Below are 19,689 nucleotides of genomic sequence, written 5' to 3' on the forward strand. Positions count from 1 at the left end.
GTGGCGCGGGGCGGGAAGATGGCGGCGGGGCCGGGGCCGGCGGGCGGCCTGAGGCGCCTGTCCCTCGTCGCCCTGTTCCTGTCGCGGCTGTCCATCCTGGCGGGCGGCGGTGAGTGCGGCCGGGGAGGACGAGGGGGGGGGGAAATTCCGCGCGGCCCGGCCTGCTTTCCTGCCGCCCGCCCTGCTGCTCCTCCTCAGAATAACAACGATGGTTCTCAAGCGCTTACTATGGGCGGAGCGCGGCGGGGGGCGGGGGAGGGGGAACACAACAGCGGGGCTGAGAGGAAGGAGCCCGGCCTGGGGAGTCAGAGGTCGTCGGTTCATTCATTCAATCGTATTGGTTGAGCGCTCACTAGGTGCAGAGCACTGCACTAAGCGCTTGGAATTCAATAGTATTTAGTGAGCGCTCACTAGGTGCAGAGCACTGCACTAAGCGCTTGGAATGGACAAGTGGGCAACAGAGGGAGACATTCATTCATTCAATAGTATTGATTGAGCGCTCACTAGGTGCAGAGTACTGCACTAAGCGCTTGGAATGGACAACTGGGCAACAGATGGAGACATTCATTCATTCTACAGTATTTATTGAGCGCTCACTAGGTGCAGAGCACTGCACTAAGCGCTTGGAATGAACACTTGGGCAACAGATGGAGACATTCATTCATTCTACAGTATTTATTGAGCGCTCACTAGGTGCAGAGCACTGCACTAAGCGCTTGGAATGAACACTTGGGCAACAAGTAGAGACATTCATTCATTCTACAGTATTGATTGAGCGCTCACTAGGTGCAGAGCACTGCACTAAGCGCTTGGAATGGACAGTTGGGCAACAGAGGGAGACATTCATTCTGCAGTATTTATTGAGCGCTCACTAGGTGCAGAGCACTGCACTAAGCGCTTGGAATAATAATAATGTGGGTATTTGTTAAGCGCTTACTATGTGCAGAGCACCGTTCTAAGCGCTGGGGGAGACACAGGGGAATCAGGTGGTCCCCCGTGGGGCTCACAGTCTTCATCCCCGTTTTGCAGATGAGGTCACTGAGGCCCAGAGAAGTGAAGTGACTTGCCCACAGTCCCACAGCGGACAAGTGGCAGAGCTGGGATTCGAACTCATGACCTCTGACTGCCAAGCCTGGGCTCTTTCCACTGAGCCACGCTGCTTCTCACTATGTGCAGAGCACTGCACTAAGCGCTTGGAATAGACAGTTCGGCAACAGATGGAGACATTCATTCTACAGTATTTATTGAGCGCTCACTATGTGCACAGCACTGGACTAAGCGCTTGGACAGACAGTTCAGCAACAGATGGAGACAATCATTCATTCATCATCTTATTTGTTGAGCGCTTACTATGTGCAGAGCACTGTCCTAAGCGCTTGAGCAACAGATGGAGACATTCATTCATTTAATCGCGTTTATTGAGCGCTTACTAGGTGCAGAGCACTGCACTAAGCGCTTGGAATGGACACTTGGGCAACAGATGGAGACAATCATTCAGCGTGGCTCACTGGAAAGAGCCCGGGCTTTGGAGTCAGAGGTCATGGGTTCAAATCCCGGCTCGGCCACTTGTCAGCTGTGTGACGGTGGGCAAGTCACTTCACTTCTCGGTGCCTCAGTGACCTCATCTGTAAAATGGGGATTAAGACTGTGAGCCCCACGTGGGACAACCTGATTCCCCTGTGTCTATCCCAGCACTTAGAACAGTGCTCGGCACAGAGTAAGCGCTTAACAAATACCAGCATTAATCATTCATTCAATCGTATTCATTGAGCGCTTACTATGTTCAGAGCACTGGACTAAGCGCTTGGAATCGACAGTTGGGCAACAGAGTGACATTCATTCAGTAGTATTTAGTGAGCGCTTACTACGTGCAGAGCACTGGACTAAGCGCTTGGAATGCACAATTGGAATGGACAGTTGGGCAACTGATGGAGACAATCATTCATTCACTTAATTGTATTGATTAAGTGCTTACTATGCGCAGAGCACTGGACTAAGCCCTTGGAATGGACAATTCGGCAACAGATGGAGACAATCATTCATTCATTCATTTAATCGTATTTATTGAGTGCTTACTATGTGCAGAGCACTGGACTAAGCCCTTGGAATGTACAATTGGGCATCAGGTGGAGACATTCAATAGTATTTTTTGAGCGCTTACTAGGTGCAGAGCACTGGACTAAGCGCTTGGAATGGACAGTTTGCCAACAGATGGAGACATGCATTCATTCATTTAATCATATTTATTGAGCGCTTACTACGTGCAGAGCACTGGACTGAGCGCTTGGACAATTCGGCCACAGATAGAGACATTTGTTCATTCAATAGTATTTATTGAACGCTTTCTACTTGGAGAGCATTGTTCTAAGCGCTTGGAATGGACAATTGGGCATCAGATGGAGACATTCATTCAGTAGTATTTAGTGAGCGCTTACTACGTGCAGAGCATTGTTCTAAGCGCTTGGAATGGACAATTGGGCATCAGATGGAGACATTCATTCAGTAGTATTTAGTGAGCGCTTACTACGTGCAGAGCATTGTACTAAGCGCTTGGAATGGACAGTTCGGCATCAGATGGAGACAATCATTCATTCATTTAATCGTATTTATTGAGCGCTTACTATGTGCAGAACACTGGACTAAGCGCTTGGAATGGACAATTGGGCCACAGATACAGTCCCTGCCCATCGACGGGCTTACGGTTCTAATGCCGGCTCCACCACTGGTCAGCTGGGTGACCTTGGGCAAGTCACTTCACTTCTCTGGGCCCCAGTTGCCTCATCTGCATCGTGATGATGTTGTCTTGTTTTTGTCCGTCCGTCTCCCCCGATTAGACTGTGAGCCCGTCTTTGGGCAGGGATGGTCTCTATCTGTTGCCCAATTGTCCATTCCAAGCGCTTAGTACAGTGCTCTGCACATAGTAAGCACTCAGTAAATACTATTGAATGAAAAAGACTGTGAGTCCCCACGTGGGACCACCTGATGACCTTGTGTCTCCCCCAGCGCTTAGAACAGTGCTTGGCACCTAATAAGCACTTAACAAATGCCAACGTTATTATTCTTATTATAAGTTGATCAGGGTGTCTCCCGTGGGGCTCCCAGTCTTCATCCCCATTTGACAGAGGAGGGAACTGAGGGACAGAGAAGTGAAGCGGCTTGCCCAAAGTCACACAGCTGACAAGCCGGATTAGAACCCATGACCTCTGACTCCTAAGCCCATGCTCTTTCCACTGAGCGACGCTGCTTCCCAGCGCTCAGTAAATACTATGAAATGAATGAAGGTCATCAGGGTGTCCCCCGTGGAGGTCACAGTCTTAATCCCCATTTTACAGATGAGGGAACTGAGGCCCAGAGAAGTGACTTGCCCAGAGTCACACATTCAACAAGCAGCAGAGCCGGGATTAGAACCCACGACCTCTGACTCCCAAGCCCGGGCTATTTCCACTAAACCGCGCTGCTTCCTGTAACTTTGGGCAAGGTACTTAATAATAATGATGTTATTTGTTAAGCACTTACTATGTGCCAAGCACCGTTGTAAACGCTGGGGTAGATACAAGGTAATCAGGTTGTCCCGCATGGGGCTCACAGTCTTAATCCCCATTTTACAGATGAGGTAACTGAGGCCCAGTGAAGTGACTTGCCCAAAGTCACACAGATGGCAGGTGGCGGAGCCGGGATTAGAACCCACGACCCCTGACTCCCAAGCCCAGGCTCTTTCCACTAAACCACACTGCTTCACTTCTCTGGACCTCAGTTACCTCATCTGTAAAATGGGGGTTAAGACTGTGAGCCCCACGGGAGACAATCTCATTACCTTGTAAATTATCCCAGTGCTTTAGAACAGCGCTGGGCACAGAGTTAAGTGCTTAACAGACCCCATTATCATCATCGTCACCTCCCTGCCACCTCCCAGGAGACCTGCTCTGAGCTGCCCTGGGAATCGTAAAATGGTGTTGCGTTCGGGCGGCACGTGGTAGCTCACAGAAATGGAGTTAGCTACCGCTCTCCACCCTTTCTATCCATAATAATTGTGGTTTCTGGTAAGCTCGTTGTGCAAAACGCCCTACCAAGGGCTGGGGTAGAGAAGCAGCGTGGCTCAGTGGAAAGAGCACGGGCTTTGGAGTCAGGGGGTCATGAGTTCGAATCCCAGCTCTGCCACTTGTCAGCCGGGTCACTGTGGGCAAATCACTTCACTTCTCTGTGCCTCAGTGACCTCATCTGTAAAATGGGGATTAAGACTGTGAGCCCCACGTGGGACAAGCTGATTCCCCTGTGTCTACCCCAGCGCTTAGAACAGTGCTCGGCACATAGTAAGCGCTTAACAAATACCAACATTATTATAAAATAGGGATGAAGACTGTGAGCCCCACGTGGGACAAGCTGATTCCCCTGTGTCTACCCCAGCGCTTAGAACAGTGCTCGGCACATAGTAAGCGCTTAACAAATACCAACATTATTATTATTATTATGCCCTAGGGCCCGGGTTCTAATCCCTGCTCCTCCATTTAACATAATATCAGTGGCATTTGTTAAGCGCTTACTAGGTGCCAGGCACGGTTCTAAATCCTGGAGTGGACACAAGCTAATCAGATTGGACCCAGGCCCTGTCCTGTGTGGATATACAGCCTCAATTCCCCATTTTACACAAAACTGAGGCCCAGAGAAGTGAAGTGAGTCGCCCAAAGTCACACAGCAGACAGGTTGAAGAGCCGGGATTAGAACCCCTGACTTTCTGACTTCCAGGCCCATGCTCACTCCACAGCCTGTCTGCTGAGTGACGCCGGGCAAGTCACTTCACTTCTCTGAGCTTCTGTTACCTCACCTGTAAAATGGGGATCGAGACTCTGAGCCCCACGTGGGACAGAGACTGTAGCTAACCTGATTAGCTTGTATCTGCCCCTACCTACTACAGTGCTGACACACAGTAAGCACTAAATAGTACCAAAAAAACTAAGCAGGAGGGAAAATGAGTATCGAACTTCCATTTTTTCATACAAGGAAACTGAGGCACAGAAAAGATGAGCGACTTGCCGAATATCAGGCAGCAGGCAAATAGAGCTGGGATTAGAACCCAGACCCTCCAGCTCCCAAGGTCTTGCTTTTTTCACTGTGTCACGCTGCTTTCTGACCTCCCACGTCGAGGGCGTAGGAGAAGCTTTAGTGGGCGTTAAGCTTTTCTCACGCATGCTGATCCACAGCCAACAACTGTTCGTGAATAATACCCCTTAGTGCCGTGCAGAGGAGAACCAATAATAATGACTGCGGTGTTTGTTAATAATAATAATAATAATGTTGGTATTTGTTAAGCGCTCACTATGTGCCGAGCACTGTTCCAAGCGCTGGGGTAGACACAGGGGAATCAGGTTGTCCCACGTGGGGCTCAAAGTCTTCATCCCCATTTTACAGATGAGGTAATTGAGGAACAGAGAAGTTAAGTGACTTGCCCAAAGTCACACAGCTAAGTGGCCGAGTAGGGATTCGAACCCATGACCTCTGACTCCAAAGCCCGTGCTCTTTCCACTGAGCCACACTGCTTCCCCTAAGCACATCCTACGTCCCAAACCCTGTGCTGAGGGCTGGGGTGGAGTCGGCGTAATCTGATTAGACACCGCCCTTGCCACCCGGGGCTCACAGTCTAAGGGAGAGGGAGAACAAGTATGTAATTCCCATTTTCCAGAGGAGGCAACTGAGGCACAGAGAAATTAAGTGACTTGCCCAAAGTCACAATAGGCAAAGGAGGGATCCAGAACTAGAATCCAGGTTTCCTGACTCCCGGTCCACTGCTCTTTCCACTAGACTACACTGCCTCTCCTCCCAAGTAGATTAATTTCAGGGGTTCAGAAGACAATGACTGAGGCAGTGACATAAATCAATGTGCTCTGAATAGCTGGGTGACTTGTTGCTTTTATTTGTAGACTCTTTAAGCTTGGAGCACCCCCAACCGCTGGCTCAGTCAAAAAAGGATCCAGGCCCAACTCACACCTACACAGTGATCCCTAAAGCATCAGGTGCTATTTTGTTTTTCCACCCTGGTTTAAGTATATGTTTGGTGGTTTGACCTTTTGGAGCCTCTTTTCCTTGATGTGGCCTTGATCATTTTGTACTTATATCAATTTATTCTCATTTTAGAGCTTGAAAACTTTCATTTCTTTCACTGCTGTAGAGATTGTATTCTTAGCAGAATGGTATCTTGTAAGGGTAGAAAAGATTCTCTTCCTGGATACTTTTTCTTGCCTTTTGTACAGATATTTTGCATTTAGTACTTGTTAGATGCAGGAATCTTTTACTGAACATTTTTCAGAACAAAAAATAAAATGCAGCCCTTGACCTGAAGGAGCTTATGCTCTCTAGACTTTGAGGTTTTTGAAAGCACTCTGGAAATCAGTAGTGTAATGGACCTAGCTTTCTTCCCTTTTCTTCAAGTAGAGCTCCTTTACAAAAATCCTAGTTATTTTGGAGCTTTTAAGTACTTCTTTCGTCCTTGTTATTATGATCGTTGGAATTTGAAATATTAATTTTTGTTTTATAGTTCTCTAATTACTTAAAATTGCTATTTATGTCATTTTGCTGCTATAAATTGCCAATGCCTCATTCTGTTCCCCGTACCCAGAGGTTTGCATAGTGATAATTTTGCTTTTGGTACTGTGCCTTAAAATGGTATTTTATGGAATTGATGATGATTATCATCAAATGCCATCGAGTCGTTTCTGATTCATAGCGCCTGTATGGATATATTTTCTCCAGAGCATCCCGTCTTCTTCCGTGATCCGTAACCTTTCTAATGGTTCTTCCATTATCATTGTTATGGTCTCTAGCCATCTAGCTGCTGGGCTACCTCTTCCACATCTTCCCTGGACTTTTCCTTGCAACAGAGTTGATACTTCTAAATTTCCTTCTCTTGTAATCAGTGTCCCTAAAAATAAAGCTCATGTAAACTCCTTGAGGACAGGGCTGTTACTGTTTTACTTAGCCACGAAGCTCTGCACACTATAGACACTCAATACTCAATATAGGTACTCAATTTGTAGTGGCAGAAAATATATCTAGGAACAGGAAAAGGTATGGATAAATTTGGGATTGTCAGAAAGATTTGGAAGATTCAGTCTGTCAGTAGTATCTGTTGAGGCCTTAGAGTGTGCAGACTGAAAGCTTGTTGTGGACAGGGAGTGTGGGAATGTGCCTATTGTTGTAATAATAAGTAATAATAATGATGGTATTTATTCAGCGCTTACTATGTGCCAAGCACTGTTCTGAGCACTGGGATAGATACAACATAATCAGGTTGTCCCATGTGGGGCTCACACTGTTAATCCCCATTTTACAAATGAGGTAACTGAGGCACAGAGAAGTTACGTGACTTACCCAAGGTCACACTGCAGACCAGTTGGCGGAGCCGGATTTAGAACCCATGTCCTCTGACTCCCAAGCCCATGCTCTTTCCATTAAGCCACACTGATTCTCTCTGTTGTACTCTCCCAAGCCTTGATGATTTCGGTGAATTAAGTGAAATAAGTGGAAAGTAATTACAAATCAGTGGTACATATTTGACCATGAAATGTGTAACATAGCAAGAGGGACAGCCATCACACACTGTCTCTGATCATACTTTGGTACCAATGAGAAGCAAAGTATTGGGGTGGGTGGACCCAGTTGGATGGTATTTATTTTATAGTCTGGACATTCACCGTGATATAATAACTGTTAATATCTCGTCCCCAGGGGCTTGAGGTCCTCATCTCAAACTTATTTTTTTAGGCTCACATTTTCAAGTTAGTTAAAACGTTTAGTGTCAACTTGTAAAATGGTAGCACACCTCTAAATATAATGACATAAATTACTCAGAAATTTTAATTCGCTTGGGTTAGTCCTGATACTTGTGAATAGCACTCATCTTCGTTCCCAAGAAGTGTGTCAAGTATTGTTAATAGACGTCTTTCTTCTCAGTTTAGATGAAAAAGTAAAAGGTAAATTAAAAAAAAATACTATATTTTTCAAAATTTAGAAGTAGCACTGATACAATTGTGACTGTAGTTTGCTTAATCTCTATATCGGCTAATATATGAAAACTGTTTGTTTAGAATTAGTCATCTGAAATGATACTTATAAAAGTCAAAATATAAAGAATGACATTCAGAGAGAGTGATAGTAAACATTATTTTTGTCCCCTGCAGCAGTTTTGAAATCTTAAATCTCATGTTTTAATACCCAGCAATTCAGTGTTGCTATCTTTGATCCCATGATACAATTTGTCAACCTCATTAATTTCAGTGACTCAGTATTTCAGGGCACAATTGTTTCTCACATTGCTTAAAAAAAAAAAAAAGAGTATTCTTCCCAGGTAGATACAGTTATTAATTTGATAAATGGTCATTTGCTTATGTTTGTTTTCCTTTGATCGCCTCCACGTTCTGAGAGAATAAGCCTCTCCCTTGCTCACCTCTCTCAGAAAGTTCAGTAACTCCACCTTACGTGATGAAGTGTCCAAGCAACGGTTTGTGCAGCCGACTGCCAGCAGAATGTATCGAGTGCAGAACAAACTTCTCCTGTGTCTATGGAAAACCAGTCACTTTTGACTGCACAGTAAAACCTCACGTTGTCTGTGTCGTAAGTATTGAAACTCCTCAGGAGTAATAAGAGTTGGAAAATCCTTTCCTGAACGACCAGTGCTGTGAAATTAATTGTAATTTATTTTGTAGCGCAATGGGATCCACTGGAAGTGCGATTTCTCTTTAGTTCCGTGCCCGTCCACACCCCACAAGAGGCACAGACGTAAATGTATCCCCGGCATCCCCCAGCTGCAGTTTGACCTCTCCTCCCCCCTGCTCCACCTTCTTCCCTGTGCTCTTTTCTCCAGCCTAGTTCCAGTCACTTCAGTTATAAATTCTGAATGTCCCTTTGCCCTTAATGCTGACCAGTAATTCTGTGTTTGTGGAGGCTGAAGATGAATACCCAAGTGTAGAAATATTCCATTTATTTGGAAGTTAAAATGCCCCCAGTGCTGTCAGACCATATGATTTCACTCCCCAATTTGGATAGAGGGCAGTGGCAGAATTGTGGAATCTTCTCCCAACAGTACTAGGTAGAAAGAACTGTGTGCATGTGTGTCCTGGAAAAATATAAATTATATGTTATAGATCATTTATGTTAATGCCTGTATCCTCCCCTAGGCTGTAAGCTCACTATGGGCATGGAGCAAGTCTACTAATTCTGTTGGACTCTTCCAAACCTTTAGAACAGGGCTCTGCACACAGTAAGCACTCAATAAATGCCATTGTTGATCATAATGATACTGAAATGCAAATTTTCCTTAACGTGGCTTCTGCAAGTGTGCAGCCCTTGTGTTACGAGAGACCCAAGGGCACAGAAGTCAAATAAATTTTCTGCTTCCATTTTCCTCCCTTTCTATGAAGGTGAATCGATAAAAATTCTCACTGATTCAGCATCCAAGGGCATTCATTTATATTTGACTAGGCCTGGGCCAGTCCCGTAGATTAAAGGAAATGTTGTATTACATTCTGTACCAAACAGCTACTATTACTTTAAAGCGGAACCCCTTCTCAAATAGGAAGAAATAGAAGTGCTTTTCCCGGAGATCGCTGGTTTGGTGATGACAGAGAACAGTAGATGAGCCCTGGTCCTGGACTCGTAATCATGAAAGGTTCAGGCTTCTTCTCTATCAGTCAGAAGTAGCCAAAGCAGTGGATGAAACAAATATTCAAGTCTCAGATTTCTCAGTAGTTGCCGTTAGTTTGGGATGGGTAAATTTCCATCAAACACTCACCAAAGGTGCTACCCTGGAATCTAATCCCATTACGTTATTTCCACTTTTTAAAATGCGCCCATTTGTCAGGACATTAGAAGTAGACCCAAAATATCTCAACATAACTGAGTTTTCTAGCTGTCCAAAAAGGCCGAACCTAACAAATCAAACTTCCTAATTAATAGAACTAAATCTCTTACAAGAAAACTAGATGCCAGTGTCCAACCTTTCAGGGCTACCAGCTCTCCCCAACTCACCTAACATCTCTCTCCACCTGCTGCTCCCCAGTTCGCGTTTTTCATTGCTCCCAAGCGAGCTTCCAAACTCTGCCTCTCTCATCTATACGGCTTCCAGTCCCTCGCTCACACTGTTCCCCTCGTCTGGCTCACCTCCTTCCCCAAATCCATTAGGCTACAGCTCATCCGTAGTCAAAGAAGCAGCGCGGCGAGGCCTGGTGGAAAGAGCACAGGTCTGGGCGTCAGAGGACCTAGGTTCTAATCCTGGCTCCACCACTTGTCTGCTGTGTGACCTTGGGCAAGACACTTAGCTTTTCTGTGTTCCAGTTACCTCATCTGTAAAATGGGGATTAGGACTGTAAGTCTCGGGTGGGACATGGACTGTCCAACCTGATTATCTAGTATCTATCCCAGCAGTTAGTAATAATAATAATGTTGGTATTTGTTAAGCGCTTACTATGTGCAGAGCACTGTTCTAAGCCTGGGGTAGATACAGGGTAATCAGGTTGTCCCATGTGAGGCTCACAGTCTTAATCCCCATTTTACAGATGAGGGAACTGAGGCACAGAGAAGCTAAGTGACTTGCCCACCGTCACACAGCTGACAAGTGGCAGAGGCGGGTTTTGAACCCGTGACCTCTGACTCCCAAGCCCATGTTCGTTCCACTGAGCCACGCTGCTTCTTTAGTACAGTGCCCGACACATAGTAAGCACTTAATAAATAACCATTTAAAAAAGAAGTGCTCCTAAAATCCCACTTCTTCCAACCAGTCTTGCCCCCATTAATTCCTCAGACCCCAAGTATTTTCAGTCCACTCCCACCAGCCGCCTATAGTACATATACCCTCACCCAGATATCCTCAGTACTTGGATATCTATGTTTATTTCAGTCGTTCATGCCACGTCTTTACGTTATTCTTTCCCAAGTGCTCAGCACGGTGTATTACTTCCAGTGGACACTCAATAGCTACCCTCGCTACTACTTTCCATTCCACAGGTTTTCTCTGGTTGAGCTGATCTGATCCCACGGTGTTCTGTGGTACTGGCATTTAGATCAGGGACAGCAAGGAATGGATGAGCCTGTAAAATATTGTTGATGTGTTGACTACTGACAGGTTCTTGTAGTTCAGTGAATTACTTGGGTGGTGGTTGTTTTTTTTGACATATAGGATCAAGATTACAAATTGCAAGAAAACTTTACCATCAACATGACTTGCAGCTTTTGCTGGCAGCTTCCGGAAACAGATTATGAGTGTTCCAATTCTACAAACTGTATGACGGTCTCCTGTCCCCGACAACGCTACAGTGCCAACTGTACTGTTCGTGATCATATCCACTGCCTAGGTAAGTCAGATTTCAAACAGGAAAACTCCCCAGTAAGGTGACTTTCCACCAAACTCTTTACAGGGGCTCATTATCTGAATTTTGGGAATTAAATTTATTCAGACATACCCTGGGTTACAATGCACCCCACAGTACATAAAGTTGAGAGCTTCATCCCACACTATTTATGGGTTTTCCCCAGGATCCAGCCAGTCACAGCAGGTTAATGAAATCTCTCTGTGCCCCTCATTCGGCCTTGCTCTATTTAGAGAATTTTGCCTTGCCCACCAGGATTTTTTTTTTTTAATCTGGGTAACCCTCACCGCCCCTGCTCAAGCCTCATGCTCCAGCTGCCAGACAGAGTAGGGCAGGACTGTTATAGGAGCCCCGATTTTGCCCATCCCCATAGCCAGACACTTGGGTCCTGACCTGTCTCCTGGCCCCAGTAGCAAGAGTCAGTCAATCAGTCCTGTTTATTGAGTACTTATAGGGAAGGGGTATGGCCTAGTGGAAAGAACACGGGCCTGGCTGGTCAGAAGGACCTGGGCTCTAATCCCAGCTCCACCACTTGTCTTCTTGGTGACCTTGGGCAAGTCATTTAATTTCTCTGGGCCTCAGTTACCTCATCTGTAAAATGGGGATTAAGGCTGTGAGCCCCATGTGGGATAGGGACTGTGTCCAACCTGATTAGCTTATATCTGTCCCAGCACTTAGAACAGTGTGTAGCACATAGTGCATAATAATTATTGTTATTGCTATTATGTGCAGAACACTGTACTAAGTGCTTGGGAGAGTACAATATAGAAGACACATTCCCTGCCCACAGTGAGCTTACAGTGTAGAGAGCCGGTTGGGTTTTACCCAGCTGTGTCTCTCTGGGCCGCTCGGTCCGCACCGACCTCTGTCGCACACCCCCTGCTCCAACCTCTGTCTTCCGCACCACAAGTGCCTCTGGGCTGAAGCCCCGCCAATCTCTGTGGTGACTGGAGCAGCCATTCTACCGGGGAGAGAGCGGCCAGGCAGCAGGACCAGAGTCAGAGGAGGGTGTGGGGAAATTCAGAGCAAACAGAGCAATTAGAAGAAACATGGCAGAGTCAAACTAAGCTGGCTCCCTGCCATCTGGCGAAAGCAGGTGGGGCCAGGGCTCGGGCACCTGACCGTTAGGATCCTTGACTAGAGCCCGGTGACATTGTTCTGTCCTGCTCCTCTGCCGGCAGCAGTGGAGGCATACAGCTTTTCCACCCCCCCCCCCCCCCCAAAAAAAAAATATACTCTGTAGGGTGGAGGAGATCATGTTTCAGGGACATGTTGGTCAAGAAGGATCCTGAGAATAGTAGAGAGAGCCGGGTGGCAGGAAGTCACCTAAGGTGTCGGTTTTATTTACCTATAAGGACTGGTGCTAGACTAGAACGTAACAAAGTGCACGTAGGTCTATGGGAGAACAAAGCCCAAGACACGACCGATCACAATTCGGCCACACTGTCGAGAACTTAGTTCCGGATGTATCCTGTGGGATACCTGAACTGTCCTTTAACAATCAGGCATCATTAGTCCTATGTTTTATCTGGGTGATGTGCTGGTCCGAGATGTGATGAGAGCCTAAAAATATAGGCTCATTCATTGCATCGTTATTTGAGTCCTTTTATTGGTATGGAATTCCACATTAGCCAATCTTGCACGTCTCAAGCTTGTGGGCCTACTTTTTATGGAATTTGAACACCTAGTGATGATTGTGTACCTTCTGTAAATTTCATTAATTTAAATCTTAATCTAAAGTGTTTGTGTAGATATTTCACCTTATGGGCCAGAATGTTGTTTAACTTAAATGGAAACAAACAATGGGTATATTCTTTCTTAAGGTAAGCGTACTTTTCCCAAAATGCTCTACTGCAACTGGACTGGAGGTTACAAATGGTCTACAGCTCTGGCTCTCAGGTAAATACTTAATAAACCCTGGAACTTGAAAGCTACAGATTACCCTTCAGATTTCTGTGAGGACCAGTTGGAATTTCCTAAACATACTGAGCTACGATCAGGGTAGAAGTGTAAGGTACTAAGTGAAGCTTCCTGGCCAACATATATTTTTTTTGCATTCTACCATGTGAGAAACATCACTCCCATGCCAGGAGCAGGCCCAGTTTTTTTTTTTTCCTGTTTTCTGTTGTGGCCACACATCGATTCCAAAGTGTCCAACTTTTTAAATAGAAAATGTGACACATCCTTAATGAAAGACATTTGCATCACAACTTTTGTAGAGATCAGGTAAGTGATAAAATTGTTAGCTTTAAGTGTAGTACTTATGGGTGAATAAAATTGGAAAACTGAGAATAAATTTTTCAGCCCACAGATTTTCATTTTTGGAACTCAGCAGTAAGATACTGACAGGACTGAACTTTAGAAGTACTCTGGTTATTTTGCAGGCATGAATCTTTTTGTATAATCTAATTGCTTCTCTAATATGTGCTTTTCATTAGAAAACTGAAGGGTTTGTTGCCTTTTTACTTTAGGAATACAACAGAAACCTATAGTTCAGCCATTTGAGAGTCTTAGGAGCACAGTAGGTTTGTACCCTAACTCTAACAGGTTTTGACATACTTTTTAAATTCCATGCTGTCGTCTCCTTTCTCTTTACTAATTAAGTAACTTATAGGCAAGTCATTTTGATTTTATTCTACATTGTTAAAATTAATTTTTTTGGATACTTGGGGTCCTGTCCATAAAGTTCCATTCATTCAGCCTACATGTTCAGAAGCTTAGGCACTCTGCCGTTAACCGACGTGGCTATTTCGGTAGTGACGTTTCCCCCAGGGGTCAGTTTGGAGTCCGCCCAAAGTTAACAGTAACCATTTTGTTGTTTTGTCCTCGTAGCATTACCCTAGGTGGATTCGGAGCGGATCGTTTCTATCTGGGCCAGTGGCGGGAAGGCCTAGGCAAACTCTTCAGCTTTGGTGGTTTGGGGATATGGACTCTCATAGATGTTCTCCTAATTGGGGTTGGTTACGTAGGACCTGCAGATGGTTCCCTCTACATTTAGACAAGGTTGATCAGTTACGGTAAGAAGGCCTCAATTAGCACCTGGCCTCTATCTCTAGAACTCTTGCTACTTTGTTCTACACATCTGTTTTAATGTACAGTATCTGTACTTTGCTTGCCTTAATTAAGGTAAAATAAATAAGAGAATCATTGAACCATGTTTTTTTTTTAATTTGTTTCCCTTGATATGAACGAGTTCTTTGTTTTTTCTATGGAAAAGTTTTTTGGGTTTTTTTTTAAGTTGCACAGTTTGAAAACTAGAGGAACAAATTGTCTGAAGTTCCGTTCACTTTTGGATTGGAGTTTTGTGTTCTGTGGGGCTTTTACGCACGCGTCATGTCCTACACTTACATAATCTGTAAGCCGTCATAGCACTTGCATGTATATACATTTCATAGACTATGTTTCTTCATCCCAGCTGTAATTTATTATACTTTCTGGCAAGATTGTAAGTTTCTCAGTTATGCTTGTAAAAATGCCAAGTTTTATTTCCTCACTTAAAAAGATAAACAAAACAATTTAAACCACCTAGACAGTTATTTCCATCAAAGACTATTTGCCTTGACCTTTATCTCAATCTCAGATTAAAAAGTAAGCTACTTTTATAGTATTGAAATTAAAATCAGTCTAAAAAAAAACCTGTGAACATTCTTCAGTCAAAGCCCAATACCTCAGCTATTGCTCCAGTGTCATCCAGTGACACATAGCTTAAGGCTGATGAAAACTTTGTTCTCGCAAAATGCAGTTATTGATTATATCAAAAGAGTTACGGGCGTGACCAGCATATCACTTGGAAGGCTGGAACGGTGACTCAAAAGAAAGGGGAGTCACCCTAAAGATAAAGATTGACATCTCCCCATGCTGCCGTCATCACCTCACACTGTGGTCCAGCTGCGAGGCCTGGATGTCACACAGACGGAACGTAAAACAGCTCGTCCGGTTCCATCTGCGTTGTCTGAATCCGCTAGTCAGCAAAAATGGCAAGATCTCATCCCAAGCTCCGAGGTCCAACACCGTTGTGAAATCCCAGGCACCGAGGCAATGACGATCAGAGCTCAGCTGCAGTGGGGTGGACATCTGATCCAAAAGGTGGGCTCAGCTCGGAAGCGGGCCCAAGAGGCGGCCAGAGGGGAAAGACATACAAAGACATATTGAATGTGCTCTGTTGAGCCCAGAGCTTTGGAACTTGAAGCCCGAGGAGGGTTCTTCAGCACCTGATCTGCCATTTGGCTATTCAGTCCTCTGAGGACAAATGTTTTGCTGCTGCAAAGGAGAGATGCACTCAGCGAAAAGTGGCTTCAGGTGCTGCAGAACAGCCAGTGTCTCCAGCCTCGACCTCCGAGTGTACCTTCAGACTCCCTGGAAGTACTGGGAGTTAGGCTTGTCTGTCACTTTTAAGTATGAAATTCCAACAATTAAGTTGATGTCACTAATTTTCACAAATGTATTGTTAAAACGAACAATAAATCTTAAGTGACTATAAAGAATGTTTCACAACTGTTTACAGTATGCTTTAATTCTTCACAGAATGATTATTATCACTTGGATAACCAGGGTATGTTCTATATTTACCCAAAATGCATAAAGCAGGGATGGGTGGGTGTTCTGGATAGCTGAGGTTCTCTATTTTTATTGAACTATATTTCCTAATATTAATCTTAAAAAAAGGTGACATAAAACTGAAGCACTGAAAAATGCCCAGCACTTGATTTTATTTGTTGGTGAAGAGTGGCAATTAAATAAAATGCTCTGCTCATAGGGTTCAGTCCTCCAATCCATCTTGCTGTTGTTATTGCTTTTGTTTAGGGATTTCTTTGAAGAAAACAACATACTAAAGACTTAATTATGGTATTTAAGTGCTTACTATGTGCCAGGCACTGTACTAAGCAGTGGGGTAGATATAAGCAAATCAGGTTGGGCACAGTCCCTGTCCCCCATGGAGCTCAAATGAAGCTCAAAATCCCAGGGAGAAAGGGGGTAGGACAGACACAGAATGAAAGAGAGGGAGAACATGAACTGGGGAAGACAACACCACTTTGAATAGACTGTCAGTTCCTTTTTAGGCAGGCTACAGGTCTACCACCTCTGTTGTATTATACTTTCCCAAGAGCGTCGTACCCAGAAAGCAATCAATAAATACCATCGATTGATTGATTTGAATAGGAAAGTACTTTTTCTCAAACTGCCTTTCATCATAGGGAAGCAGCAGGGCCTAGTGATTAGAGCATCGGTCTGGGAGTCAGAAGGGCCTGTGTTCTAAACCTGTCTCTGCCACTTGTCTGCTGTTTGACCTTGGGCGAGTCGCTTGTCTTCTCTGGACCTCAGTTACCTTCATTAGTAAAATGGGGATTAAGACTGTGAGCCCTATGTGGGACAGGAACTGTGACCAAACTGATTAGCCGGTATTTACCCCAGCACTTTGGACATTGACACAGAGTAAGTGCTTAACAAACACCATCACAGTTATTAGCCTCAGGTTTTTGTGAGGGAGTGTGATTATTCCCATATTGCAGGTGAGGAAACTGAGGCCCAGAGAGGTAATGTGACGTGCCATGTCATAGAGCAGGCCAGAGGCAGAGCTGGAGAAAGAATGCAGATCTCACAGCATCTATTCTCTCCTGTGCCCTAATGAAATGAGTCAAATCTCTTCGTTCCCAGCTCTATGATTGTTCCACTAGGCCATGCTGGCTCAACAGAATCATGACATTAGCAATAACAGTTTGATGCTGGGGCACCAGGGAGGGAAGGAAAGAAGCCTCTTGCAAGTACATGAAACATTTAGAGTCTGTGTTGGTCTGTTGGACATCGAGGGGCCAGACCCACCAGCACTGAGGCTTCAGGCACTCTGATGGCCAGTTCTGCAGGGTCTGTGGAGAATTCAGACACTCTTGGTCAGCTCTGCGCATTATCGCGGACTGTCCGGCCTTTCCTGGGAGATTCCAGACCAGCCCTGATCTTTTGGGGACACCGTGGCTCAGTGGAAAGAGCACGGGCTTTGGAGTCAGAGGTCATGAGTTTGAATCCCGGCTCTGCCACTTGTCAGCTGTGTGACTGTGGGCAAGTCGCTTAACTTCTCTGTGCCTCAGTTACCTCATCTGTAAAATGGAGATTAAGACTGTGAGCCCCACGTGGGACAATCTGATTCCCTTGTGTCTACCCCAGTGCTTAGAACAGTGCTCTGCACATAGTAAGCGCTTAACAAATACCAACATTATTATTTTTATTAAATGGGGCTCCTGGAGAAGAGGTCTGAATGGGAGTCCCCGGCAAGGCTGGAGAGGGCTGGAGGGAGAAGGAAGTGAGAAGGTAGAGAGTCGGGGCAGCGGGCTGACCCTCTGCAGACACCTGCAGGCATATAATATTACAATAATAATAATTGCGGTATTTGCTAAGCACTTACTCTGTGCCAGGCACTGTACTAAGCGCTGGGTTGGATTAGAAATAAATCCAGTTGGACACAGTCCCTATACCACATGGGGCTCGCAGTCTCAATCCCCATTTTACAGATGAGGTAATTGAGGCCTAGAGAAGTGAAGTGACTTGCCCAAGGTCGCACAGCAGACAAGTGGTGGAGCTGGGATGAGAACCCATGACCTTCTGACTCCCAGGCCCATGCTCTAGCCATTATACCACACGGCGGGCTCTGCCCGCCAATCATTCAATAGAATATATTGAGTCTCCATAGTGTGAAGAGCACAATACTAGGTTCCTGGACAATAAAATTAATAGACATTAGGGAGGAGCCCACCAAGACCTGGCCAGGGTCCCATTGAGAGTGGCCGGGGAATGTGGAACACTTTCATTTTTACCATTTTCAGGCACCAGGAATCATTGTCGTCACCCCAAACATGGCCAGGGTCCCAGTGAGAGTGGCTGGGGAATCTGGAACCCTTTCATTTTTACCATTATCAAGCACCAGTAATCACTGTCATCACCCCAAACAGCTCCCACTGGGGATAGAGCCTGTTACATGGGAACAGGCCTAGGTCTTGCACAGGTGTTTTCAGTCTTCCCTGATGACCTAATCTCTGTCTCAGGTGCTTCTAAGTGAGAACAAAAGACCGTGTCCCTTAAGGCTCCAGGGACTTCTGGGTCTCTCCCTGACTCATATAATGCTCCTGAGCCATTTAGTTTACATGTGGAGCTTGGCCTGCTCGTGGTTGTAGGTAAGTAGGGGACTCTGCCTCTTCTAGCTACTTTTCCTGTGGAGGGGGTGAGATTGCTGCTGCTTTTTGTTATGGTATGTCCATTAATGGTGGTGCTACGTGGTTTACAGGGCTGGGTGGAAAGATTCCGGTAAGGAATGGGGAGGGTGCTGGGAAGGATGTTGATTTTAAAAGTTCTTGAATTGATGGAGGCCTAGAGTCAAGGAACAGGCTTAGGTCCTGCACAGGTTTTTTTTCAGCCTTTCCTGATGACCTAATCTTTGCCTCAGGTGCTTCTAAGTGGGGATAAAAGACAGTTGCCCCCTTAAGGCCCCAGGGATTTCTGGGCCTCTCCCTGACTCAGGCTCCTGAGCCAGATCTCATAATAATAATTTTGGTATTTAAGTGCTTACTATGTGCACTGGGTAGATACAAGGTAATCAGGTCGTCCCACATGGGACTCACAATCTTAATCCCCATTTTACAGATGAGGGAACTGAGGCAAAGAGAAATTAAGTGATTTGCACAAAGCTGATAAGTGGTGGAGCTGGAGTTAGAACCCATGATCTCTGACTCCCAAGCCCGGGCTCTTTCCACTGAGTCTCGCTCATCTAATCTACGTGTGGACAGGGGATGGAGTTTGGCCTATTCCTGGTCTTTGGTAAGTAGAGAGCACTGTCTCTCCTAGTTGCTTTTCCTTTGCATGGGGCTGAGGTGGCTGCTGCTTTTTGTTTCGTTGCTTCCATTAATGGTGGTGATGTGTGGTTTATAGGGCTGGATGGAAAGATTCAGGTAAGGAATGGGGAGGGGGCTGGGAAGGATGTTGATAAAAGTTCTTGAAGTGATTTTAATGCTCTTGTTAATGGGTCGTGGGTGACTTAAGGCTGAGTGATCAGCCCATGAGGGGTGGGTGAGAGGTGTCTAGAGTATCTGATGTCTGGGATCCTGGCAATGATCAATCAGTTGTATTTATTGTGTTCTTATGTGCAGATCGCTGTACTAAGTGCTTGGGAAAGTACAGTACAACAGAATTAGCGGATGTGTTCACTACCCATGATGAGATGTGTATATATTGTGGGTCTTTGGAGAAGGGGGGCTAAGGAGACTGGAGGTGGATATTACTGTGCTAATGGTTCTGATATTGATTGTGTTTCTGTTGACCTGAGGGGTTGGGAAAGACCTTGGGATTGGCT

At 45.4% G+C, this 19,689-nt stretch overlaps 1 protein-coding gene across 1 annotated transcript; it reads left to right on the forward strand.

Annotated features, from left to right (window-relative positions):
* Window positions 1-11: 11 nt before the first annotated feature.
* TM2D3 (TM2 domain containing 3) lies at window positions 12-15,853 on the forward strand. Its single transcript, XM_029065677.2, has 6 exons — window positions 12-109; window positions 5,916-6,008; window positions 8,447-8,604; window positions 11,165-11,339; window positions 13,178-13,253; window positions 14,187-15,853. Exons 1-6 carry the CDS (start codon window positions 19-21, stop codon window positions 14,350-14,352), a joined length of 759 nt encoding a protein of 252 aa, XP_028921510.1. The 5' UTR covers window positions 12-18; the 3' UTR covers window positions 14,353-15,853.
* Window positions 15,854-19,689: the final 3,836 nt, after the last annotated feature.

The sequence above is a fragment of the Ornithorhynchus anatinus genome, chromosome 5 (genome assembly GCF_004115215.2).
Source record: "Ornithorhynchus anatinus isolate Pmale09 chromosome 5, mOrnAna1.pri.v4, whole genome shotgun sequence".
NCBI lineage: Eukaryota > Metazoa > Chordata > Mammalia > Monotremata > Ornithorhynchidae > Ornithorhynchus > Ornithorhynchus anatinus.